This window comes from Bos indicus, chromosome 12 (genome assembly GCF_029378745.1).
Source record: "Bos indicus isolate NIAB-ARS_2022 breed Sahiwal x Tharparkar chromosome 12, NIAB-ARS_B.indTharparkar_mat_pri_1.0, whole genome shotgun sequence".
In the NCBI taxonomy this organism is placed as follows: domain Eukaryota; kingdom Metazoa; phylum Chordata; class Mammalia; order Artiodactyla; family Bovidae; genus Bos; species Bos indicus.
Window position 1 is genome coordinate 81,765,566 of NC_091771.1, and position 23,479 is coordinate 81,789,044.

At 46.1% G+C, this 23,479-nt stretch overlaps 1 protein-coding gene across 6 annotated transcripts in view; it reads left to right on the top strand.

The window, feature by feature from the left end:
* TPP2 (tripeptidyl peptidase 2) overlaps window positions 1-23,479 on the top strand; it is a 59,333-nt gene that overhangs the window by 17,771 nt on the left and 18,083 nt on the right. For all 6 annotated transcript variants that reach the window (XR_011569810.1, XM_070800454.1, XM_070800456.1 and 3 more), the window contains 18 exons: window positions 232-356; window positions 1,050-1,213; window positions 2,924-3,078; window positions 3,736-3,812; window positions 7,090-7,217; window positions 9,637-9,736; window positions 10,008-10,156; window positions 11,837-11,952; window positions 12,469-12,637; window positions 13,343-13,500; window positions 13,787-13,863; window positions 15,792-15,898; window positions 16,611-16,765; window positions 19,744-19,860; window positions 20,099-20,199; window positions 20,774-20,870; window positions 21,709-21,846; window positions 23,162-23,406. Coding sequence is in view for 5 of the 6 variants with exons in the window: in XM_070800454.1 (XP_070656555.1) it covers window positions 232-356; window positions 1,050-1,213; window positions 2,924-3,078; window positions 3,736-3,812; window positions 7,090-7,217; window positions 9,637-9,736; window positions 10,008-10,156; window positions 11,837-11,952; window positions 12,469-12,637; window positions 13,343-13,500; window positions 13,787-13,863; window positions 15,792-15,898; window positions 16,611-16,765; window positions 19,744-19,860; window positions 20,099-20,199; window positions 20,774-20,870; window positions 21,709-21,846; window positions 23,162-23,406 (2,378 nt within the window). In the remaining variant the exon portion in view is untranslated. The remainder of the gene's footprint in view (window positions 1-231; window positions 357-1,049; window positions 1,214-2,923; window positions 3,079-3,735; window positions 3,813-7,089; window positions 7,218-9,636; window positions 9,737-10,007; window positions 10,157-11,836; window positions 11,953-12,468; window positions 12,638-13,342; window positions 13,501-13,786; window positions 13,864-15,791; window positions 15,899-16,610; window positions 16,766-19,743; window positions 19,861-20,098; window positions 20,200-20,773; window positions 20,871-21,708; window positions 21,847-23,161; window positions 23,407-23,479) is intronic.

Sequence of the window (23,479 nt, forward strand, 5' to 3'; positions counted from 1 at the left end):
TAGTGAGGGGCTGACTGTGATAGTGAGGGAAGGATTTTTTTTATTTAATATTTTAATTGATATCTGCCACTAAATTGAATTTCAAATTGTACAGATATAAAAGGAAAATCTTCTTCCATTTTTCCAGGGTAAAATGACTTTACTACTGGGTCACATTGTCTTTGGTTGTCTGTTACTGTCACTTGCCAAGAGCACAAAATGCTAACATTAGCACATGTTCTAATTGATTAGGCAAATAAATTAATCAAGGAGGAGCTTCACAGTCAAGTGGAATTGCTAAACTCTTTTGAGAAAAAGTACAGTGATCCTGGCCCTGTGTACGACTGCTTGGTGTGGTTTGATGGTGAGACCTGGAGGTAAGCCATGTGGATTTTATACATCTTCATTTAAACATGGTCTTGCCTGCTCTGAAGAACATTAAGCCCTCAAACTACCCAGAGATTTGGTTTACACGACATTAATATCTCTAAGCAAAGCTCCTTGAGAGCCGGGTTGGCTTTTGAGTAGTTTTGGATAAAGCCTCTTAAACTTCTTAGTATTTTAGGCATGAAAGCTGACTCTTACCTCTCTTAGAGAATCTTACCCCCTTAACCAGACAGCAGTCATTAAATATACAACAGCAGGTTGATCATAGAAATCTTCCTGATTGAAGCTGGGCAGTTTGTAAAGTAAGTGCAGGAGGGTCTGGCAAGAGTATCTACTATAAATGTTTTAAGGGCAGAGGAGGAAAATGGCATAAAGATTTACCACCAGAGACCTAGACGCTAAGTTGGTCTGATTCCTTAAGCAGGTGGGTGGTTTTCTTCCTGGGGGTCTGTGAAGGACGGTTCCTAGAGACCCTTGTGCGTGACTTCATTTAAGGGCTGGTTGCTTAAATCACTTTACCCAGTCTTTACTGAGGCCTCTGTGACAGAGGAAGCTGCCACATTTGTGCTGGTAAACAGAGATAGTGTGGTAAGAAGATCCTCGAGAAACAGTATTGTGTGATTTTTAGAAAGGTAGAAAAAGAAGATAAATTGCATTACCTGCTCTTAATTCTCCTTTTCCAGAGCCTGCATTGATTCGAGTGAAGATGGGGATCTGAGTAAATCGACTGTTCTGAGAAACTACAAAGAGGCTCAGGAGTATGGCTCCTTCGGTGCTGCCGAGATGCTGAACTACTCTGTCAACATATACGACGACGGGAACCTGCTCTCCATAGTGACCAGTGGAGGTATTCTGTCTTAGGTTTGCTAACTAGAGATGAACGTGCAAAGTACCGGGAGGATAAATTCCTCTACCCAAAAACAGCCCGAAGGAGAATTGACCGATCCCTACGACAGAACTAGGTCTGGAGTCACGGATGTGATTTGATTTCCTGGAAAGGTATTGTTTTTTTTTAAGGCCGAAACCATGTAGGATCCATTCCAGGAGTGTGAGCATGGTCCAGCTACAAAAAATAATGTAAACATAGTTCATTCTATGAACAATAATTTCACCTCCAAATACTAACTCTTGAAAATTCACCCATGAGTGTGAAGGATCAGGTAAAAGGATCCTTAACACAGCTTTCTGTGTAATTTCAAAAAAGTTATAAACTTTCTTGAAATTTGTGTGTTTTTTTATAAATTATGTTATTCATCCTGTGGAATATGTTATATAGTAATCATAATTAATACATCTGCATATAACTATATGTATAAATCTCAGATATATAAATTTTACTGAAAAAAATATATTGATATTAAAAACATTTGTGTGAAAATTGTTTATGGGTGTGTTTGGTAAAAATATAAAAGTATAGGTGTGAAGACGGTGTGCACCAGCTGCAGGGCAGTGCTTGCTTCTGGGAGGGAGTGAGGAGGGTGAAGTGGGGTACCCAGCTCCCCCCGCCCATAGAGGCACAGCTCAGGTACAGGAAACTGCACACACTACACACTCATAATGTGGTGAGTTCTGATGTGTGCACACACCCGGGAAACCATCCCCACAACCAAAATAACATCTCCATCACCACCACCCTCAAAGGCTGGCTTATTCTTCCTACAATCCAGTTGTCTCCACTCACATCCTCTGGTAGCCGCTGAATGGCTTTCTGTCCACCCTTGATTACTGTACATTTGATAGAATTTTATATAAATGGAATTTAAAAAATGAAGTTTGTTTTTGCCTGCCCATTGCAGCATGTTGGGCTGAATCCGTGCTGTGATTATAAGTGGCTTGTTCCTTATTGTGGAGCAGTGTTTCACCGTGTGTGTCCACCATGGTTTATTTATCCATTCACCTCCTGATACACACTTGGGTTGTTTGAACAACTGTGTACAGGTCTGTGTAGAAGTTGGTTTTTGTTTTAATTGGAACCCATGTCTGGGAGAGCTGGTGGGGTGTGGTAGGGCCATACAGTATTGAAGACCCTCCGAGCTCCCCTCGGCAGTAGCAGAGGCGTGTCGCACCCGCCGCAGCGGAGAGTGCACGTCCCCGCCCACAGCGGCCACCCTCAGCCTCAGCTCTTCAGCAAGGGGTGGCTCTGCGTGGCCTTCCTCTGCGTCTCCCAGGTGACTCGCCTTTTCATACGTTTATTTGCCATTTGGTCATCCTCTTGGGAAATGTTTTTCAAACGCTCTTTACCCATTTTTGGGGGGGGTTCTTTTTTTTTTTTTTTGAAAGATTATGTTCTAGATATAAGCACTTTGTCAGTTACATGTGTGCGAATACTTTCTCACCTTTGTGACTTAACAGCGTAGAATCCAGGATGGCAGAATAGCGTATGTAAATCACAGTCACTTTTTGTGAATTATTGTTAAGAGACGGAAGAAACAATACCCCCTTACACGTTAAGATAACCGTGTTTTTATTCTGATTATTACTACGCAGATTGAATCTCGTGGTTAAAACTTTTAGCCTCTGAGGGTGTTTCCTCGTTTTCTCCCCTTTTTGCCTCTAGGAGCCCACGGAACACACGTAGCTAGTATAGCTGCTGGGCATTTTCCTGAAGAACCTGAGCGGAATGGCGTAGCTCCTGGTGCTCAGATTCTTTCCATCAAGATTGGAGACACGAGACTCAGCACGATGGAGACAGGCACAGGCCTCATCAGAGCTGTGAGTGCTCCTGAGCTGCTGGTGTCCAGGACTGATGGTTCACGGTCGTGGATACTTGGATTAGCAAGCTGCTCTTGCCTTATCAAAAATACGTGGCACTGTATTCAGTGTATAGGACTTTGTTTGCAAAAGCCCAAAATGCTTAACTCATTTAAAAATATTTTTATTAGAAATTATTTGGGTTAAAGAGATTTGGGGAAACATGAAAACATTGTTTACATTATACCTCTCACTTGTAGTAAATCCCTTAGCAAACTATTTTGAGATACTTTTAAAAGCATGAAAAAAGACAGGAAGACATCTCAGCCAGCCTGCTCCATCAGTGTAAGAATTTATTCTTCATTTGACTTTAACATATGAATTCTATTTCACTTGAGTGAATTTAGACTTTAAAGAGACCTCCCTCATTTCTCCAACTTAATTCTGCAGATGCTGGTTTGTTTTTTATTGACTACTTCCTGTGCCGTGTATCAACACCACCCCCAAACACACACACACCTTTTTTTAAGTTCGTCAGCCATATGTCTGGCAGTAACTTATGAATTTAGGTATGAGTTGGAATATGATTGGTTACAGAACTGTGGGATGCCTTTTTTGTGCTGGCTTTTCTGTTTTTATAAATGGCTGTCTAAGCTGGACTGTTTCTCTTTTTAATAGATGATAGAGGTTATAAATCATAAATGTGATCTTGTCAACTACAGCTACGGAGAAGCGACTCACTGGCCAAATTCCGGGTGAGTGTTCTTTGCCACTCGTCAGCCGTGGGGGCGTAGCTGGTAAGAGCAGTGAGCGCTTCTGTGTAACTGGAGCGAACGTCACAACTGACGAGGAGCAGACTTGGGCAGATCCTGTGCGGCCCCGAGGCCCTTGGTCCACAGTCATGTCTTTGACGCTGGTGTCCCCTTCTGGCCGGTGGACCCGACGGCCCCTCGGACCCCCGTCCACAGGCAGCCAGACCTCGGGTGTGCACCGCGGGCCCTGCGGTGACGGCGCCCCTCAGCTGCCGGCTCTGCGGAGGCCACCCTGGCGGCATGCTCGGGGGCCATGAGCCTTGGGTGTGCGGTCAGCTCTGTCTCTGGTCACAGTGCGTGCCCTTCCCTCTGGGACGGCCGTTGCACACCTTTTCCTGGGGACTCTCGGCGACCTCCCCGTCAGTCCTCAGCTGGCGTCCTTGCTGCTTTCTTTCCCAGAGCAGATGAAAGCGCTCAGAGGGGACTCCGGGCCCTCCTGTGACCCGCCTGACCCCACCAGCTGCCGTCCCTTCTTCTCTCATGGAGTGTGCCTGGGATGAAGAGCGGCTCTGGTCCCCTCCGCCCTCAGAGATGCCTTCCAGCATCGACTCGCTCCTTTCCTGGCTCTCTTTACTGTTAGACAGACCTGCTCAAGTATCCACTAGCTTTAAAACTAACTAATAACAAGCCTCCTCATCTCCCATGGCCTTTGCTTTTCCAGCAAAACTGAGACAGGTGTGTTCACCATTGTCCATCGCCGGGTCTCCCTGTCCTGCTCCCCTCCCTGTGCTATAAGGGTCTTCCAGCCTCTGGCTTAGCGTGACCTCATGTTGCCTCAGCCTTTCTGTCTTCATAGCGCTAACTTGGCAGTGACCCTATCTGGAGAGTTTCCTCCCACCACCCCATCCAGATACACCCATTGTGCATTTTCTGCAGCTCTGTGACAGAGCTCTGCCGAAACGCAAATGTCACCAAACTAGAGCCTGTAGTTGGCTGTCGTCAGTGATCGAGTTTTCATGGGTGCATCATAAATGCTTTTGCTAGATGAAAAGAGCCATTTCAGTGGCTGTGTGTCTCAGGATTGTGTTTAGGTGACATGAACAGTGACAGGGCTCCAGAATGATCCGTGAGCACCTGGGAAGGGGCCCTGTACCTGCAGATGGCCCGATAACCCCGGGAGATGGCTTAATGCGGCGCTGGAACCATTCCTGTACTTAACGGTGGGGGTCTCACTATCTGTACATATGTGCAGTCTCAGAACTACGCACCGAAGAGAAGGTCGGTTCTACCACATGTTGATTTAAGAAATAAAAAAGTTAAAACCCGTAATTTCCTCAGCTGACGGGTACACGGTTCCTTGTGAGGCAATTGCTCATTTCCAGACCTGGAAGCGAGCACGCTGTCCGCGTCAGTTGTGAACGTAACCTCGCAGGAGGGAGAAGGAAGGATCTGCTTCCGTGTCTGCATTATCGCGGTGTATATCTTTCTCTCCTGGGACCTTCCTTCTTCGGCAGTCTTCTTACTCTAATGTGCTTTTTCCTTCACTTTTATGATTTTGGAGTATCCCTGGCCCTTAACCTTTTTTACATCGACCTCATTTTTTTTCCCTGTGGTCTAACTTTACCTCCTGTAATGACTACCAGTGTATTTTTCTTCCTTGCTGTCAAGCTCTAACCAGATCTCTTACACGTTAAATCTCTCTCCCTAGCGCCTTATTTCCCCATTCACCTTTGCTGCTTGTGACAGCTGTGTGAGGAGTTGGTTCTCCATACTTCATGTCGGGGGGGAGTGGACCCCCTGTGGCCCCTGACCCAGTCTCATGTCGGCGGGGAGTGGACCCCCTGTGGCCCCTGACCCAGTCTCATGTCGGGGGGGAGTGGACCCCCTGTGGCCCCTGACCCAGTCTCATGTCGGCGGGGAGTGGACCCCCTGTGGCCCCTGACCCAGTCTCATGTCGGGGGGGAGTGGACCCCCTGTGGCCCCTGACCCAGTCTCATGTCGGGGGGGAGTGGACCCCCTGTGGCCCCTGACCCAGTCTCATGTCAGGGGGAGTGGACCCCCTGTGGCCCCTGACCCAGTCTCATGTCGGGGGGGAGTGGACCCCCTGTGGCCCCTGACCCAGTCTCATGTCGGCGGGGAGTGGACCCCCTGTGGCCCCTGACCCAGTCTCATGTCGGCGGGGAGTGGACCCCCTGTGGCCCCTGACCCAGTCTCATGTCGGGGGGGAGTGGACCCCCTGTGGCCCCTGACCCAGTCTCATGTCGGGGGGGAGTGGACCCCCTGTGGCCCCTGACCCAGTCTCATGTCGGGGGGAGTGGACCCCCTGTGGCCCCTGACCCAGTCTCATGTCGGGGGGAGTGGACCCCCTGTGGCCCCTGACCCAGTCTCATGTCGGGGGGAGTGGACCCCCTGTGGCCCCTGACCCAGTCTCATGTCGGGGGGGAGTGGACCCCGTGTGGCCCCTGACCCAGTCTCATGTCGGGGGGGAGTGGACCCCCTGTGGCCCCTGACCCAGTCTCATGTCGGGGGGAGTGGACCCCCTGTGGCCCCTGACCCAGTCTCATGTCGGGGGGAGTGGACCCCCTGTGGCCCCTGACCCAGTCTCATGTCGGGGGGAGTGGACCCCCTGTGGCCCCTGACCCAGTCTCATGTCGGGGGGAGTGGACCCCCTGTGGCCCCTGACCCAGTCTCATGTCGGGGGGAGTGGACCCCCTGTGGCCCCTGACCCAGTCTCATGTCGGGGGGAGTGGACCCCCTGTGGCCCCTGACCCAGTCTCATGTCGGGGGGGAGTGGACCCCGTGTGGCCCCTGACCCAGTCTCTGCTAACGTTGCAGTCTTTGCCGTTGGCCCCTTGGCAGTTTCTTTTCCCCACATATATACAGTTTTGTTTTTAGCACATTCCCCACTAAAAACGGGGCCTCCTAACTCCCTCCACTGAAACCCGACTGGGGTATGTCTCTGGGCATGGCTCTGTCGTGCTCTGCTAATGGCACATGTGCCGGAATTTACCTGACCTCGCGTTTGAATGTATTTTAGTTTTATAAACACTTTGTGAGTAGAAGCAAGGCACTTGCAGTGTGAGAATGTCCCTGAGTGATTCTGAGCACCCCTCCTGACCTGTGACCGCCATTCTATTGCTGCTGCTACTCGCAACCCATGTTTTGTTTTGTTTTTTTTTTTTCATATAAACCATGTTTGAAAATATTTTCACATTACAGTAATCCATTTCCTGAAAAGTGGACAGTTCGTGTGTTCAACTGAATCCTCTCCCTCTTTCAGGAGAATATGTGAAGTAATCAATGAAGCTGTGTGGAAGCACAATATAATTTATGTCTCAAGTGCTGGGAATAACGGCCCCTGCCTGTCTACAGTCGGGTGTCCGGGAGGAACCACGTCCAGTGTGATAGGTGAGTTTGTAGTGTTAGAAATAAACTTAAAAACAAGCAGACAAAAAGATTTAGTCCATCCAGTGTTAATCGTATCTCTCCCACACACAGGACACTGTGAGCCTATAATAGACCTCAGGAAAGTGAACTCTAGTAGGGACCCACTGATGTAGAATTTCATTTCCAGCAGACTGGAGTAAGTGTGGAGGTACAGATCACGGGTAGCAGAAGTATAGATCAGGCCTGTTGTTGTTTAGTTGCTAAGTCATGTCCAATTCTTTGTGACCCCATGGACTGCACCATGCCAGGCTTCCCTGTCCTTCACTGTCTCCCAGAGCTTGCTCCAACTCATTGAGTCGGTGATGCCATCCAACCATCTCATCCTCTGTCGCCCACTTTACCTCCTGCCTTCTGTCTTTCCCATCATCAGGGCCTTTTCCGATGAGTCAGTTCTTCACATCAGATGGCCAAAGTCCTGGCACTTCAGCTTCAGCATAAGTCCTTCCAATGAATATTCAGGGTTGATTTCCTTTAGGATGTACTGGTTGGATCTCCTTGCAGTCCCAGATCAGGCTGTGGGATCACAAAAGTGCTGTTCCCTCTGATTTGAGGATCTGGGCAAGGCTTTCTGGAAGAAGTGTGAGAACAAGGATTTCAAGTAGGTAGACAGAAGCAGGAGAAGGGCTTTCCAGGCTAAGTGAGCAGCATAAATGAAGACACTTGCTTCACTTTTTATTTATAGTGTCCGGCTGTGTATTTATAGCAGAGTTCCCTCCTTTAGTTTCTCTTGGAGCATGCAGGAAGACCTAGAGGTAGAGGAAGGGAGCTTCCTTACTGAGAAAAGCAGTTGAAACACGTTTACTGTGTGCCTGTGGCCTTCCCCACCCTTTGTCTTCAGGATCGGATACGGTATTGTCTGCTTCACTGGAATCCAACAGGAAACAATAATGCCTGTCAACGAAAGTTGTAAGAGATCGAATTATTTGCAGTCATAATATGAAAATAATAAAATTAGCTTCTATTATACGACAGTAGCTGCCATCTTGTGCAAAAAACAAAACCCCACAAAACATGAAATCCACCCCTTGGTTTTTTTAATGTGAGGCATGAATGAGGAACGGTGAATTGAGATCCCTTAAGTAGTAAATGAGACCTGAAGATTTTTGGTTTATTTTTAAATGTGGGCTCAAAACACTTAATGTTTGTGACTGAACATGTGACCATAAAAGCTGGTCCCAAGCAGTTTTCCTGGTGTATCCACCATTAACTGCACAATACGTACGTATCATAGGAGTTACTATAGTTGCGTAGGTATTAGAGATTTTATAGATACACAGCAATATTTGGGCATTAAAGGTTAGAGTAGAAACTGGTCCTTTTAAAAATATTTTTGTTTTAAAATATCAGTGATCTTATATTTATGGGACATGCTTGTATTCGTGGCTTGTAAATTTTAAGCATGGTGTCGCTTGCTTTCAGTAACCTAAAATCTCTTGATAAAGTAATTCTGTTAAATCATATGTTAAGACAGCAGTGCCTGCCAGTGATTCATGCATCGTGTGTTCCAGATCTCTGGATACTTTTAAGGACACAAAATGAAACAAAATAATCCTGAGAGGTACCTAGTGATAAAAATGCACTGCTCCGCTACAGCGCTCAGCATTTTGTCATTTTCTTATCCCCACATTGGCAGAACACTTTAACCTAAATTCTACAAAATGACTACAGTTTCATGTGGCAGCACTGTTGACCTAAGTCCTCTTAATTCACTCATTCTGTCCAGCCTTCTACCCAGGAGATGTGTGTGTTGTGAAGGAGAATGAGGAGCTGATAGTCTTGGATTCTGAGTCTTGTCTCTGCCGGTCATTATCTTCAGTACATTTTTTTAACCCCTCTCTGCCCTGTTTGCACATCCCTGGAATGAAGGACCTGACTTTGATCTCTGAGTTCTGTGATTTCAGAGTCTTAACTAGTTTCATCTGCACGTTTATCTAGGAGACCGTAGCATGTTACTGCAGCCACTTTGCAGGGGAGGCTACTGCCAATTTCACGGGTAGAATTTTCTATACCATGGCCATTTAAAAACGAAGATCAATCAACTAATTCCTTTATTTTTCTGAAGTTATATTTTTACAGTTTAAAACACATTTCTCTTTCTCTTTCACGCATACACACACTTTTAGTTACATTATCCTGTTTAGTCCACATAATAGTCCTGGTAGGTATTTTTATATATAAAAGCACAGCACCTTGTGTAGTGTCTGTTATGTAGTGACCTTGCCTGGGTCGTTAAGTTTTTTCACCTTTCCATCTTGTGAGAGAGAACGGTGGTGTCCAGAGAACAGGGGCTTCGCCGGGATCCCATGGCTGGGGGAGCAGTGGGGTTCGAGTCGCGACCCCTGATCCTTCTGTCAGTGACCACATTCCCCGCCCCCCGCAGGTGTCGGCGCCTACGTTTCTCCTGATATGATGGTTGCCGAGTACTCTCTGAGAGAGAAGTTACCTGCAAATCAGTACACGTGGTCTTCTCGAGGCCCCAGGTAGGTCGCGCGTGGAAGTGGAGTGGAGTGAAAGCCGCTCAGTCGTGTCCGCCTCTTTGCGACCCCATGGACTGCACAGTCTGTGGAATTCTCCAGGCCAGAACACTGGCGTGGGTAGCCCTTCCCTTCTCCAGGGGTCTTCCCAACGTGGGATTGTCACAGCCATTCTGTCCGACTGCCTGGGGGGAGGCGCAGGGCTTTGCCCTGAGTTCATTTGCCCGTTGGCCCAGTGCCCACCTCCCTAAGCAGACTCTGCCTTGCTCTCCTTCAGCGCTGACGGGGCCCTCGGAGTGAGCGTCAGCGCCCCGGGCGGCGCCATCGCCTCCGTCCCCAACTGGACGCTGCGGGGCACCCAGCTCATGAACGGGACGTCCATGTCGTCTCCCAACGCCTGCGGGGGCATCGCCCTGGTCCTGTCAGGTGAGGAGCGCCTCCCCGCGGCCCAGCTAACCCCGCCGCAGAGTCTCCTGCTGGAGCTGCGAGTCGTCGGCTCTTCCACATGTTTCTGTCAGTTTAAGTACTCTTAATGAGATAGAAGTGACACGGAGAAACGGATTTTCAAAGTATCATTTTACACTTCGCCTTGCTGTTATTCAGTCACGGTGGTGTCTGTCTTTGAGCCCATGGACTGCAGCGTGCCAGGATCCTCTGTCCTTCCTGTGCTTCACCTCAGTCCTAGCTCTAAAATCCACTGCTTACTTGTTTATAAGCTTGCTTAAGGAGGTGTGAAGTGTCTAGACAGTTTCATAAAATAAATTTGATGGCATAAAATAAAGACAAATTGTAGCCATAAAAAGTAATTGAGTACCTTTCTCTTCTTGCAGACAGATATTTTTGTTCTCTAAAGTTCTCAGGGCAAGAAAACGTGGTTGAATTGGTAATGACCTGGCCCACAGTAAAGTGGTGGAGAATCATTTATGGGATCTTAATGGTTTGAACGTGCATTCACTCAGCAAGCATATTTATTGGCTGTTACTGACTATTAAGCTTTATTTTGGCCTGGGGCTAAAGTAGGGAACAAAACATCAAAAAGACCTGCCTGTGTGAAGTTGATATTAAAGTTGGAGGAGGAACAGACTATGAACAAAGTAAAAAATCGCTTCCATGACATAGTAGAGGGTAGGAAGCGTTGCCATGGAGCCGGTGAACCGGACCATGGGGAGGCGGGACTTTCTAGGTTGATGGGCAGGCGGCTGCATGCTTGACGTGGAGGATGGGGCCATCGGCACTGACTGGGCTCCACTCTCGCTCTACTGTGCAGCCTCTCCAAGCATCTCGGGCTCGCTGGTGCCTCTTGTCTGTGGCACACTATTCTGTCTGCCTGGAATTCCTTTCCCGCCGAGTCTTGGCCCTGTGAACGCCCGTGTATTCCCTGAGAGCCGACACAGTATCTGTTCTGATGGGAGCATCGCCTCTCCAGATCCTGACAAAATCGTTTGCGTTTTCGGTTGACTCTTAAAGTGCCGTCATGTTCCCATGTTTTTTGGTTCACGTTCTACATTCCTCATGAGTATTTGCATGTTTAGTTCTGGAGAGGACAGGCGTGCTGTCTTACTCGCTTCCACCTCAAAACAGTCAACGTCAGAAGGTGGGCGGCTGGGTGGCCTCCGCGTCATGTAGACAGTCACCCGCAGCCTCATTGTCCCTGTTGTCGACCAGGAGGCTTGTCAGCAGCCTCCTGGGATCCGGTCTCCAAGGTGCTGATTGGTTGCGTGGGGCCTGAGCATCTTGCTGGCTTGTTTCGTACCCCTGGTGCACATCCTGTGTGCCCTGGTTGAGACCTTCTGCCAGTGACCATGCTGATTGACCAGCACTGTCTTAAGGAAAACATGATTGGAATGCCTTTTGGTCCCTGTGCCGAGCCCACCTTCATGCTGCGTCACAGTGGGCATGCGGAAGTTTTCATTGAATGAAGTCGTTGTGTTATGAGTCATACTGTAAAAAAAAAAAGATTAAAAAATGAGTGTTGAGACACAAAAACATTAAAAGCAGAAAACGTACACATTATCCATACTAGGGCAGGGGGAGGCTGGGGAAGCGTTTCCAGTAACTGTCTTCTGTAATAAACACTAGTTTCTTGATTTCATCTTTTGATTTTAGGTCTGAAAGCTAATGATGTTAACTACACAGTTCATTCGGTCAGAAGAGCTCTTGAAAACACTGCAGTGAAGGCTGACAACATAGAAGTATTTGCCCAAGGACACGGTATTATTCAGGTATTGTCGTGTGAGAAGCAGGCTGTAGATCAATAGGATAATATTTTAGCTGTTATTGGATAATATCCCTACTATAGTGATTGAGTTTTTCTAATTGTTGACTATATGGCCAGAGTAGTTCTCTGAACCATAAACGAAGAAGGTATGAAAAGAGACTTTATAGTTGAATTTGTGGTGGTAAGATAGAGAAATGTAATTGATGTAAGACATATAGAGAGATGGCAGAGGGCAGCAGGTAAAAGCTGACCAGGCATAATGGCACGTGGAGGATTCCTAGCATCATCACTTGGGAGTAAGAGGGTGAAGTGGAAGGTGAGTCCCGTGGCTGGACCAGGGTTTTGTCCAGTGAGGTAGAACTGTCCTCCTGATGGGCTTTGTCATGTAGTTCAGAGAGGAGAATGTTGAAGCTGACTCTTGCTTGTACTTTGCTATAACTGAAATGAAATGGGTGATTTGCAACAGAAGGTTTTTTTGACCCAACTATGTGTATCTTACTGTTTGTATCCTTTTAATTAGGTTGATAAAGCCTATGACTACCTCGTTCAGAACACATCGTTCGCTAATAAATTAGGTTTCACTGTTACTGTGGGAACTAACCGTGGCATCTACCTCCGAGATCCTGTTCAGGTGGCCGCACCTTCGGATCATGGCGTTGGCATTGAACCTGTATTTCCAGAAAATACTGGTGGGTGATAGCCAGAGAGTAAGCTCACCTGTTCACATTTTTGGTTTGAATTGTACTGTAATAGAGAGGTGCTGTTTAGGCTGATGTTTTAAAGAGGAGATAGGAATGAACAATGTTAATATTACTGTGCATTTCAGAGCAAAGGGAAACTGATGGCAACTGGGGACCCTGATACAGTGGCAGTTGAGTTAGCAGTGTGACTACAAGAAAATAGTAGAATGGACCTTCAGTCACCTAGAGCTCTTAATTAAATTGTGGATCATAAAGCGTCAGATGCCTTTTCTTTCCCACCTTTACTGCTTGAGTGTAAGAGCCAGATTTTGGTTGCAGAGTGGGAAAATCAGAAGCAACCAGGGAGAAGCCCAGCTCAGTGAATGTAAACAAGACTGTCGTGCCTGTAAATTAGGAGTCTCTTAGATTCTGTTGACTGCACGCAGTATGAGAAAACAGCACTAAACACCTTATGTTAAGGTTGTGGCCGTGCTGGGTGGGCGTGTGGATGGACCCCAAGCGTGCTGAAACACGTGTGAGGGAGGCTGTGTGACTGGTGTGTGTGGGCTGTGCTTGGGGAGCCTGTGCCTCCTACATTTTATAGCCAACGGTGCTTTCCTGCTGCTGAATGTTCTTGAGAGACTAGAGAACGTTTTAAAATGGAAGAAGAGGAAAACAGAGCTAATCTTCACTTTTTGTTTTTTTTAATGCCAGAAAACTCTGAGAAGATATCCCTCCAGCTTCATTTAGCCTTAACTTCGAATTCGTCGTGGGTTCAGTGTCCCAGCCACTTGGAGCTCATGAACCAGTGCAGACACGTAAACATCCGCGTGGACCCCAGGGGCTTACGGGAAGGACTGCATTACACGGAGGTACGGCCTGCGCGCCTTTGCTCTGCCTTCTTTGCACTGTGCAGAGTGTTTGTGTGGCAGACCGTTCACCCATTAGTCTGAGTTAGTCAAGGCTTGGCCTGCATGTAGTTGTTCAGGCCTCTTGCCATTGATACGTGCTGTGACATCAGAAAATTGATGCTTTTACTTAGGACGTTTCACCTTTAATATGAGATTAATTTATTCTGTGAGTAGGTCCACCTTCTTTCATTCTCTCCTTTTAAAGAAGCTTCGTTTGTGGATACTGACACTTAACTCTTTTCTCAAGGTATGTGGCTATGACATAGCGTCGCCCAACGCAGGTCCTCTGTTCAGAGTCCCCATCACCGCGGTCATCGCAGCAAAGTAAGTGCCCAGTCACCACCAGTGTGCCGTTCGTTTAAGTGTGAGGTGGCTGTTCATGGAAACAGGCTGAGCTTGTAAAGGATCCGCAGGCCAGAACCAAGGAACTGGATTTTAGTTCTGCTCTTGCTCAGCATCCAAGATGGCACGTGGTCGGTCAGCTGCTCCTGTTCACAGGGAGGAGGATTAATGGCGTCTGCCGCCTGCCCTCCACCAGGGTGACGGCGCCCTCCCGACCGCCCAGGCTGGAGGCCTGAAGCCTCTGCAGTGTCCTGACAGTGATTTTGTCCCCTCCCACCCCGACCTTGCCACCGCTACCCCCATCTCTGGAATCATATTGTCCCCTGGTTCTTCCGCATTTCTAGTCCCCTCTGTTTCCAGGCTCTTCCCTTCCCATCTTGCCTTCCACCCCAGACTGAAGGGTCAGGTCTGATCATACTGCTTCCGTATAAGGTCCTTTATCATCTCGCCCGAGGATCCTGCTCTGCAGATGGCCAGCGGTGGTCCTGCAGAGCCCGTGTCTCCTGCGGCTCCATCACCACTTTGTATATTCCCACGAGCTCACCAGAGCTGACCTTTCCGCTGTCTCCAGGACGGGCCTGTTTGCACAGCTGATTCTTTGCGTTAGGCCCCTGTCTCCTAACCCAGCGACCAGGCAGGTTCCCGGTCATCCCCAGCTGAAGGGAGTCCTTCCTTTCTGCTGCTTCTCGCTTTTACACACCCGTGGTTTAGGCTTGAGCTAGTGTGCTGTCATTTTTAATTGACCCCATTTGACTGTGAGCCCACAGAAGACTCAGGGCCTGCATCTTATGTAATCCCACATGGAGCCCACTGTACAGAACAGACACAAAAAATGGTCCAGTACATGAAGGGGAAGACCGAGATGGGAGTTCTGGAAACTGGGAAACGCGAGTTAGCCCTTTCTTTTGACTTAGTTGCATAGTAATATTTAACATGCAGTAGGTCTCAGCCTGTATGAGGCATAGAATGAAACGGAGATAACTAGTGACACAGGTGAGGAAATGCAGAACGGCTAAATTCTCAGCCGCGTTTTCCCTGCAAGTCCGACAGGAACTTACTAGACGAGGTAACGTGTAAGATTCAGGAATCGGCCAAGACCTCTTCTCCTGATGGAAGCTGTCTGGGACCACTCCGCACAGATGAAGCACTTGGCATCTTTTCCACCAGCACTCCCCGCCTCCCAGAGCATGCTGCGTTCAGCATCTCTGCTGGGCGCTCTGTCCCACGGGACTGGCCGAGGAAAAGGAAAACAGAACATTCACTGCTGCGCCTGTAGCTTCTAGTAGCCGTGCCCCCGACGGAGTAGGCCCTCACTAAATGTTCGTCACACTGAGTAGAGTTAGTCCTTAGTGTCTACTTTAGCTTTCCAGTGTGGATAAGTAAACATTTGACTTTGGGGTTTCCCTGATCCTTTTTAAAAATCCTATGAAAGTAGTTTCCTTCATACTGTGTCATTTCTGGCATGGGTGCATTTTGAAGCTACAAAAGGGATTAAATTTAATAGCAGTTTCAGAGGATAAGACAGTATCAGAGTCACAAAACATTGCCTTTGATTTTAGCATTTTAGACTCAAAACAGTCCAGATTCTGGTTTTTGGAAAATTATGTGGATGTTGTAGAATTCCGTTAACAACAGCAACAAAAAAGAACTGTGTGTCTGGGTGTATTATAGACAAATTATAAAACGAGTAAAAAGCAGAAAAATCATCTACACTGGGCTCCCCCCAGTTCTCTCTGCTGAAGTGTTGCAAAGATGAGATGATACTGTGCATACCGTTTTGTTCCCAGCCTTTAACTTCCTGTGTTCATTTCTCAGGAGCTGTTGAAATCTAGAGTGCCAGTTGGTTTACAATATGAAGCCCTTTTTAATGAGAGTATCATGTTTAATCATTAATTTTTATTAATTTTTAGAGTAAATGAATCAACACATTATGACCTAGCCTTGACAGATGTACATTTTAAACCTGGTCAGATTCGAAGGCATTTTATTGAAGTTCCTGAGGGTGCAACATGGGCTGGTAAGTAAAATTAAAGTCTGTCTTGCCCATTTGTCTTTTTTTGTTTTTTGTTTTTCTTTTTTTTTTGCTTTTTTCTTTAACTGGAGGATAATTGCATTACAATGTTGTGTTGGGTTCTGCCATACAACAGCGTGAATCAGTCAGGACACATGTCCCCTCCCTCTTGAAACTCCCTCCCACCACCTGCCCCCCCATCTGTATGTGGATTCTGAAGGCCAGAGCAGATAAACCAAGGGGGAGAGATTAGGAAAACTTATCAGTGAAGTTGAATAGAGGGAAACTAATGGAACTTTGGCATGGTAACAAACAGAGGTTTCTAAAAGTAAAGTCCTCTTTATCAGGGACTGATTGGCTTTTAGCTAAAGTAAGAGAAAAGGCTGAACTTAGCAACAGAGGAGGAAGAGATTTTTAAAATACCCCAGCTAGGATAATTGTGTGTCCATCTGTGGACCGCTTCTGTTTCATGTTCTTTGTAGCATAGCGGTTGCTCACTTAAATCCTGATTTGTTTATTTTCCATAGCTAACTTTCCTACCCTCTCATCTTAATTAATATTCTGTCAATTCATTGTTTTTAAGGAAATACGCAGGTTTCACTTGAATGTATCGTTTTATTCTTGATAGCTGATTCCCCTAATGTAGGCGTAGGCCTTACGGAATTTGTGTCCATTTGAAACCTGAGTGACAGTGTTGCCTCTTGCCTTCTCGCCTCAGAGGTCACCGTGTGCTCCTGTTCTTCTGAGGTGTCTGCCAAGTTCGTCCTCCACGCAGTGCAGCTTGTGAAGCAGAGAGCGTACAGAAGTCACGAATTCTACAAATTTTGTTCCCTTCCAGAGAAGGGAACGCTCACTGAAGCTTTTCCAGTCTTAGTAAGTTTTAATTAACAGTCTGAAATTCTAAAACTGTTTTCCATTTGTCTTTCGTGTGAGCTGTTGTTACTTAGTCGCTAAGTCGTGTCCAATTCTTTGTGACTGCAAGGACTGTAGCCCAGCAGGCTCCTATATCAATGGGATTTCCCAGGCAAGAATACTGGAGTGGGTTGCCACACCCTCCTCCAGGGCCTCTTCCCAACCCAGGGATTGAACCCAAGTCTCCTCCTTGGCAGACAAGCAGGATTCTTGACCACTGAGCCACCTGAAAGCCCTTGGTGTGACCTAAGACTTAAGTATTTTGATTTGATTTGGTAGTTTGCATTCAGAGCACTCTGGGCCTGTGTGTTTTATTAATGCTGAGTAATGTCAGAAGATAGGTCATCTTACTAAGGCACTTAAGACCAAGTGAGGTAAATACTAATCTCTCTGACTCTTAAATAATTTAGTCAAAAGAAAGTTCTGGTATGCTAGATGCTGGCACTTGACAAAGTGGACCCTGGTTGAGATTGTTTTCTCATTGTATGGTAGACTATTTCCATATTTAAGACTTTTTTATTTACCTTAGTCATTTTATTACTGCCCTGTTGTTAAGAATCCATGAGGTTAATTTGCTCTATAGGTGAAAACTGCCACTCCTTCCTACAAATTACTTCAGTGTTGCAGATTTCCACACTTAACCTATAGTGTGAGAAATGGGGGCTTCCTTCTAGAAGGGGAATACACTGGTGACCTTCTTCAAACTTGCTACCTAGTGTTTTGAGTTGGATCCCTTATCTTTATCTCTTCTCAGAAGATAAGTGATGAGAAGATAAACTTTCACTTGTGTTCTTGTATGTGTTCACTTTAGTTGCACAGTCGTGTCTGACTCTTTGCAACCCCATAAATTGCAGCATGCCAGGCCTCCCTGTCCATCACCAACTCAGTAATATGATTCATCTTTAAACTTTCTAGTGCAAAGAATGTTCAAACTACCACACAATCGCACTCATCTAACATTGCTAGCAAAGTAATGCTCAAAATTCTCCAAGCCAGGCTTCAACAGTATGTGAACCACGAACTTCCAGATGCTCAAACTGGATTTAGAAAAGGCAGAGAAACCAGAGATCAAATTGCCAATATCTGTTGGATCATGGAAAAAGCAAGAGAGTTCCAGAAAAACATCTATTTCTGCTTTATTGACTACACCAAAGCCTTTGACTGTGTGGATCACAACAAACTGGAAAATTCTTCAAGAGATGGGAATACCAGACCACCCTACCTGCCTCTTGAGAAATCTGTATGCAGGTCAAGAAGCAACAGTTAGAACCAGACATGGAACAACAGACTGGTTCCAAATTGGGAACGGAGTACGTCAAGGCTGTATATTGTCACCCTGCTTATTTAACTTATATGCAGAGTACATCATGAGAAACACTGGGCTGGAGGAAGCACAAGCTGGAATCAAGATTGCCGGGAGGAATATCAATAACCTCAGATATGCAGATGACACCACCCTTATGGCAGAAAGCAAAGCAGAACTAAAGAGTGTCTTGATGAACATGAAAGAGGAGAGTGAAACGGTTGGCTTAAAACTCAACATTCAGAAAACTAAGATCATGGCATCTGGTCCAGTCACTTCATGGCAAATGGGAAACAATGGAAACAGTGAGACTTTATTTTCTTGGGCTCCAGAATCATTGCAGATGATGACTGCAGCCATGAAATTAAAAGACGCTCGCTCCTTGGAAGAAAAGCTTTGATCAACCTAGACAGCATATTAAAAAGCAGAAACATAACTTTGCCAACAAAGATTCATCTAGTCAAAGCTATGGTTTTTCCAGCAGTCATGTATGGATGTGAGAGTCGGACCATAAAGAAAGCTGAGCGCCGAAGAATTGATGCTTTTGAACTGTGGTGTTGGAGAAGACTCTTTAGAGTCCCTTGGACTGCAAGGAGATCCAACCAGTCAATCCTAAAGGAAATCAACCTGAATATTCATTGAAAGGACTGATGCTGAAGCTGAAACTCCAATACTTTGGCCACCTGATGTGAAGAACTGACTCACTGGAAAAGACCCTGATGCTGGGAAAAATTGAGGGCAGGAGGAGAAGGGGACAACAGAGGATGAGATGGTTGGATGGCATCACTGACTCGATGGACTTGAGTTTGAGCAAGCTCAGGGAGTTGGTGATAAACAGGGAAGCCTGGTGTGCTGCAGTCCATGGGGTCACAAAGAGTCAGACATGACTGAGAGACTGAACTGAGTACACTGATTACTAGAAAATTGAAAACTCAGTATCCAAGGAACAGCTTTTGTTTCTGATTTTTTTAATAAAAAGAAAGAAGGGAGGGACCATAATTTCATTTGACCATGGTTGCCAGGCAGCTCTGAGCCCAAGACTACTACCTGTGACTACTGAAAATTCCTACACAGCTGTCATACCCCTTCTCTTGCCATCGTTCTTAATGATTTTTCCTTTGGTCCTGTTTTTATTCTGGTTGTTTTCACTGTTAATTTATTATATGTACTTGGAAACCGTCTCAGATCTCTTACAACAAGCAGTTTAGGATTATGGGTAAATAACTGTGTATTTAAATACCTGTGCTCTGTCTCTGCAGCTGATTTGGGTAACTCCAGGCGTAGCTAAAATCCCATGGACGGAGGAGCCTGGTAGGCTGCAGTCCATGGGGGCGCTGCAGTCCATGGGGTCGCTACAGTCGACTGGACACGACTGAGCGACTTCACTTTCACTTTTCACTTTCATTCACTGAAGGAAATGGCAACCCACTCCAGTGTTCTTGCCTGAAGAATCCCAGGGACGGGAAGCCTGGTGGGCTGCCGTCTATGGGGTTGCACAGAGTTGGACATGACTGAAGCGACTTAGCAGCAGCAGCAGGCGTAGCTAATAACAAGATTCTTGGAGTTTTCTCTCTGTGCAAATCTGTTTGTATTTTGTGATTCACACATTTACAGTATGTTTCATTTTTCTCTGTAGGGTGGGAAAGCAATCGAGTTTTGCATTGCTCGCTGGTGGGCAAGTCTCAGCGATGTCAACATTGACTACACTGTTTCTTTCCATGGGATTGTATGTACTGCTCCACAGTTAAACATTGTAAGTTCACCTTTCCATCATTTTCAAGGTCAGTTATGCATGTCACTGTGAAATAATGTCGATGGTTAGATTTAAATTTTAATGGGGACATTACCTATGTTCAGGAAATAGCAATAGTCTTTTTTAATGGGTGCTTACAAACTTTGTATTTGACACATTTATTTGAGGTTTAAGTATTTTAAAATGTAGTTCATTTTCAGTAAGTTGGAGAAACTAATTTGATAAATATCCTTTGTAGCATGCATCAGAAGGAATCAACCGTTTTGACGTGCAGTCCTCCTTGAAGTATGAAGACCTGGCTCCCTGCATAACTCTGAAGAGCTGGGTGCAAACACTGCGGTATCTTACATGCTTCAGGGCGACAGTGTTGGGTTTCAAGGGGGTGGGAGGGCCCTCTGCGCTCCTTGGAAAGGGTCTTTTTTTTCCTTAAGTCACATGAAGGCTGGAGATGAAAATTCACTGCATGACTTTCCAGCCTAGAAAACTGGACAGGTCTCTGGGGAGACCTTACGTGACATGCACCTGGAGCCCTCGGGGGCACCTGACAGGACCCACCCTGTGACGAGGGCAGGACTGTCTGCGTTCAGACCTGTCCTTCAGCCCCATTAAGGATCATCACGCTAGTACCAGGATCTGATTACATTAGGACTCTTAGTTGGTAGTTGAAAATGTTTTTATCATGAAAAGGGTGTTACCTTTTTAATGCTGCAGAGTTTTAACTTTGTGTGTTTCTGTGGTTTGGTCAATAAAGAATTATGTAAGTTAATGATTAAAGTGTTATAAAATACACTGGGAAGGATAGTGTCCAGGAATGCTCATTTATCAGTTATTGTGATTTGCCATAGTTTTCGCTGCTTATAGTTTTTTCTCATTGAAATGAACCTTTGACTCTTATGCAATTGTCTGATTACAGCCCACTGAGTGCAAAAACAAAACCTTTAGGATCGAGAGATGTTTTGCCAAATAATCGTCAACTTTATGAGATGATCCTGACTTACAACTTTCATCAAGTAAGTGTTTGTGTAATCAGGTATACCCTTGCAACAAATTTCTGTGTTTTTATAAATCATAAAAAAGGAAAGGACAGTGTGTTCAATGGGGGTGTGTGTGTATACATACATATATATGAAATAGAATCAAATAAATAACACTGGCTAGTTTAGAGTTATTCTTTGGGAAATTATGATATATAATGATGTAAGCACCATTCAGATCTGAAGTCACAACTTCTTACTTCGTGGCGACCTGACCTTTGAGTCTTAGTTGTCGTCACTGACATCTGTCCTCCGGTACCTGTCCTCTGGTTCAGTGTCTTGTCGAAGCCAGCTGCCTTCTGATTAGGAAACTGGGCCTCTTTGCTCTCTGTGTTGACACAGTGAGACGTCAGAATGGCTCCTTGGTTGAATGGGTGGTAAAGGTAGTTGAGATGAGCATAAATGTCAGATCGAAGTTTATGGAGAATCAGTAAGATTTTAGTAAAACTCTTATTGAAGCATAATATGAGCTACCGCTGGGGAGAGGTTTGATACTGGTGGATTGTCTAATTTCAACCTTATAAATATATTTGTTTTATTAAAAACCAATGAATTAAGCATCCTAAAGAATACATATTGCTTTATAAATGAATGCAGTTACCTAGGTTTGTGTTTTTTAAACCTTGTAAAGGAGAAATACGTTTTTTTAGTTCCTAAATACTGAGTGTTCTGCATTTTTAAGATTGGTTACCTCAATAAAATGTGTTTAATACTTTTAATGTAAGTTTCATCGATAACAGTATTACAGATCTGATAGAAATCGTATAAACCATTTCAAGTAATCATTCTTTTTTTTTTTTTTTTTTTTTTACAGCCCAAAAGCGGGGAAGTGACCCCCAGCTGCCCGCTGCTCTGTGAGTTATTGTATGAGTCGGAATTCGACAGTCAGCTCTGGATCATATTTGACCAGAACAAGAGACAGATGGGCTCCGGCGACGCGTATCCTCATCAGGTAGGAAGTGGGCAGTGATTTTTAGAATTCACAGAAGCCGTTTCCTGAGCCAGTGAAGCCCGGATTCTTGCTCTGGTGATGTCCCTGCTTTGTGATGCGTGTTCAGTGCTTGACACGAGGCTGGCAGCTCCTCTGTCTGCTGCAGCTGCACAGCTGCACCTTTGGGCTCCGTCTGGCTTTGGGTCAAGAGGGGCCCAGAAGGACGCTCACGGACACCGGCTGGCAGAGCCTTTCATTATTCTCCTTCCGACCCTGTGCTCACTGCCATCTGAATGCTGAGAGCAAACCATCAGGATACGTGAGCACTGAAAAGTGGTCCCAGGTCTGAACTGGATCTGAGCACCTGTCCTCAGGTTATTAGAACTCTGAGATGTGTTCCTTGTCGGCGGGCTGAGTACTGATCACTGACTGTCCGCCAGGTGCTGTGCCTGGCACTGTCGTTTGGAAGGAAAACAGTCTCTTAATCCTAGCATTTATAAGAATTTTATCCCTGATTGAAATGTTATGACCAAGAAATTACATACTTCCTGTAACATTAATAATTCAGTGCTAAATAGTAAAAATAATCTCTGTAGGGTTTCAGTCACTTAAGGAATGGTTTCCATTCTCATCACGGTGAGGCCAGGCACGTGTCCCGAGTGCGGACGGGTTACTATTGCAGCCGCTCCTGCGGTTGCTTTAGTCTCAGAAGAACCTGTTGGTACAGAGAGGACAGTGTTCCATCCTCTTGAGCAGCTTGACTGGATGGAGCACAGTGCTGAGTAGATTCATATTCTTTCATGTCCACGGGCTCCCGTTTCTGCTGTCTGCAGTAAGCGGGGTGGCGTGTTGGATGTAATCCAAAGGTTACCAGTCGTGTGTATGGAAACAAGCGTCTCTGTCTGTCTGCGATATTACACAGCACCCCAGTTTCGCTCATTCTCGTGTTGTTTTATACGTGCCTATGAAGACCCATGAACAGGGAGGTCATTGCCTTTGAGTGGAGACGGAGTCAGCTGAGAGCGTAGGAGTAGCCTGTTGTTGTAGGAGGCACAGGGCTCCAGAGCCAGAGCCGCCTTCAGCTCCCTGATTCTCTACTCTGCACGTGACCCGGCCAGGTCACGTGACCCGGCCAGGTCACGTGACGACTCTGGCCCTCACCCTTGCTCACCTGCACAGTCGGGATGTTGTGCCCGTGTAAATGGGTGCGTCGTAACGTGCCCTGTGCGTCGCACACTGAGCGCTGTGTAAGGGGGCGTCTACTGTCAGTCCCCTAGGTGATGGCTTTCGTTCATGTGGCTCAACTTCACTCTTCCCAAATACTTTTCTTTTTCAGTATTCCTTGAAACTGGAGAAAGGAGATTACACAATTCGACTGCAGATCCGTCACGAGCAAATCAGTGATCTGGAACGCCTGAAAGATCTCCCATTCATTGTTTCTCATAGGTTGTCTAATACCCTGAGCTTAGATATCCATGAGAATCATAGCCTTGCACTTCTAGGAAAGAAGAAATCAAGTAACTTGACGTTACCCCCCAAATACAACCAGCCGTTCTTTGTCACTTCCTTACCCGATGACAAGTAAGTGATAACATGACTTGCTTTCAGTGTCTGTCTGATTCTCTGTGGTCTTTAAAGTGCTAGTTTATTGCCT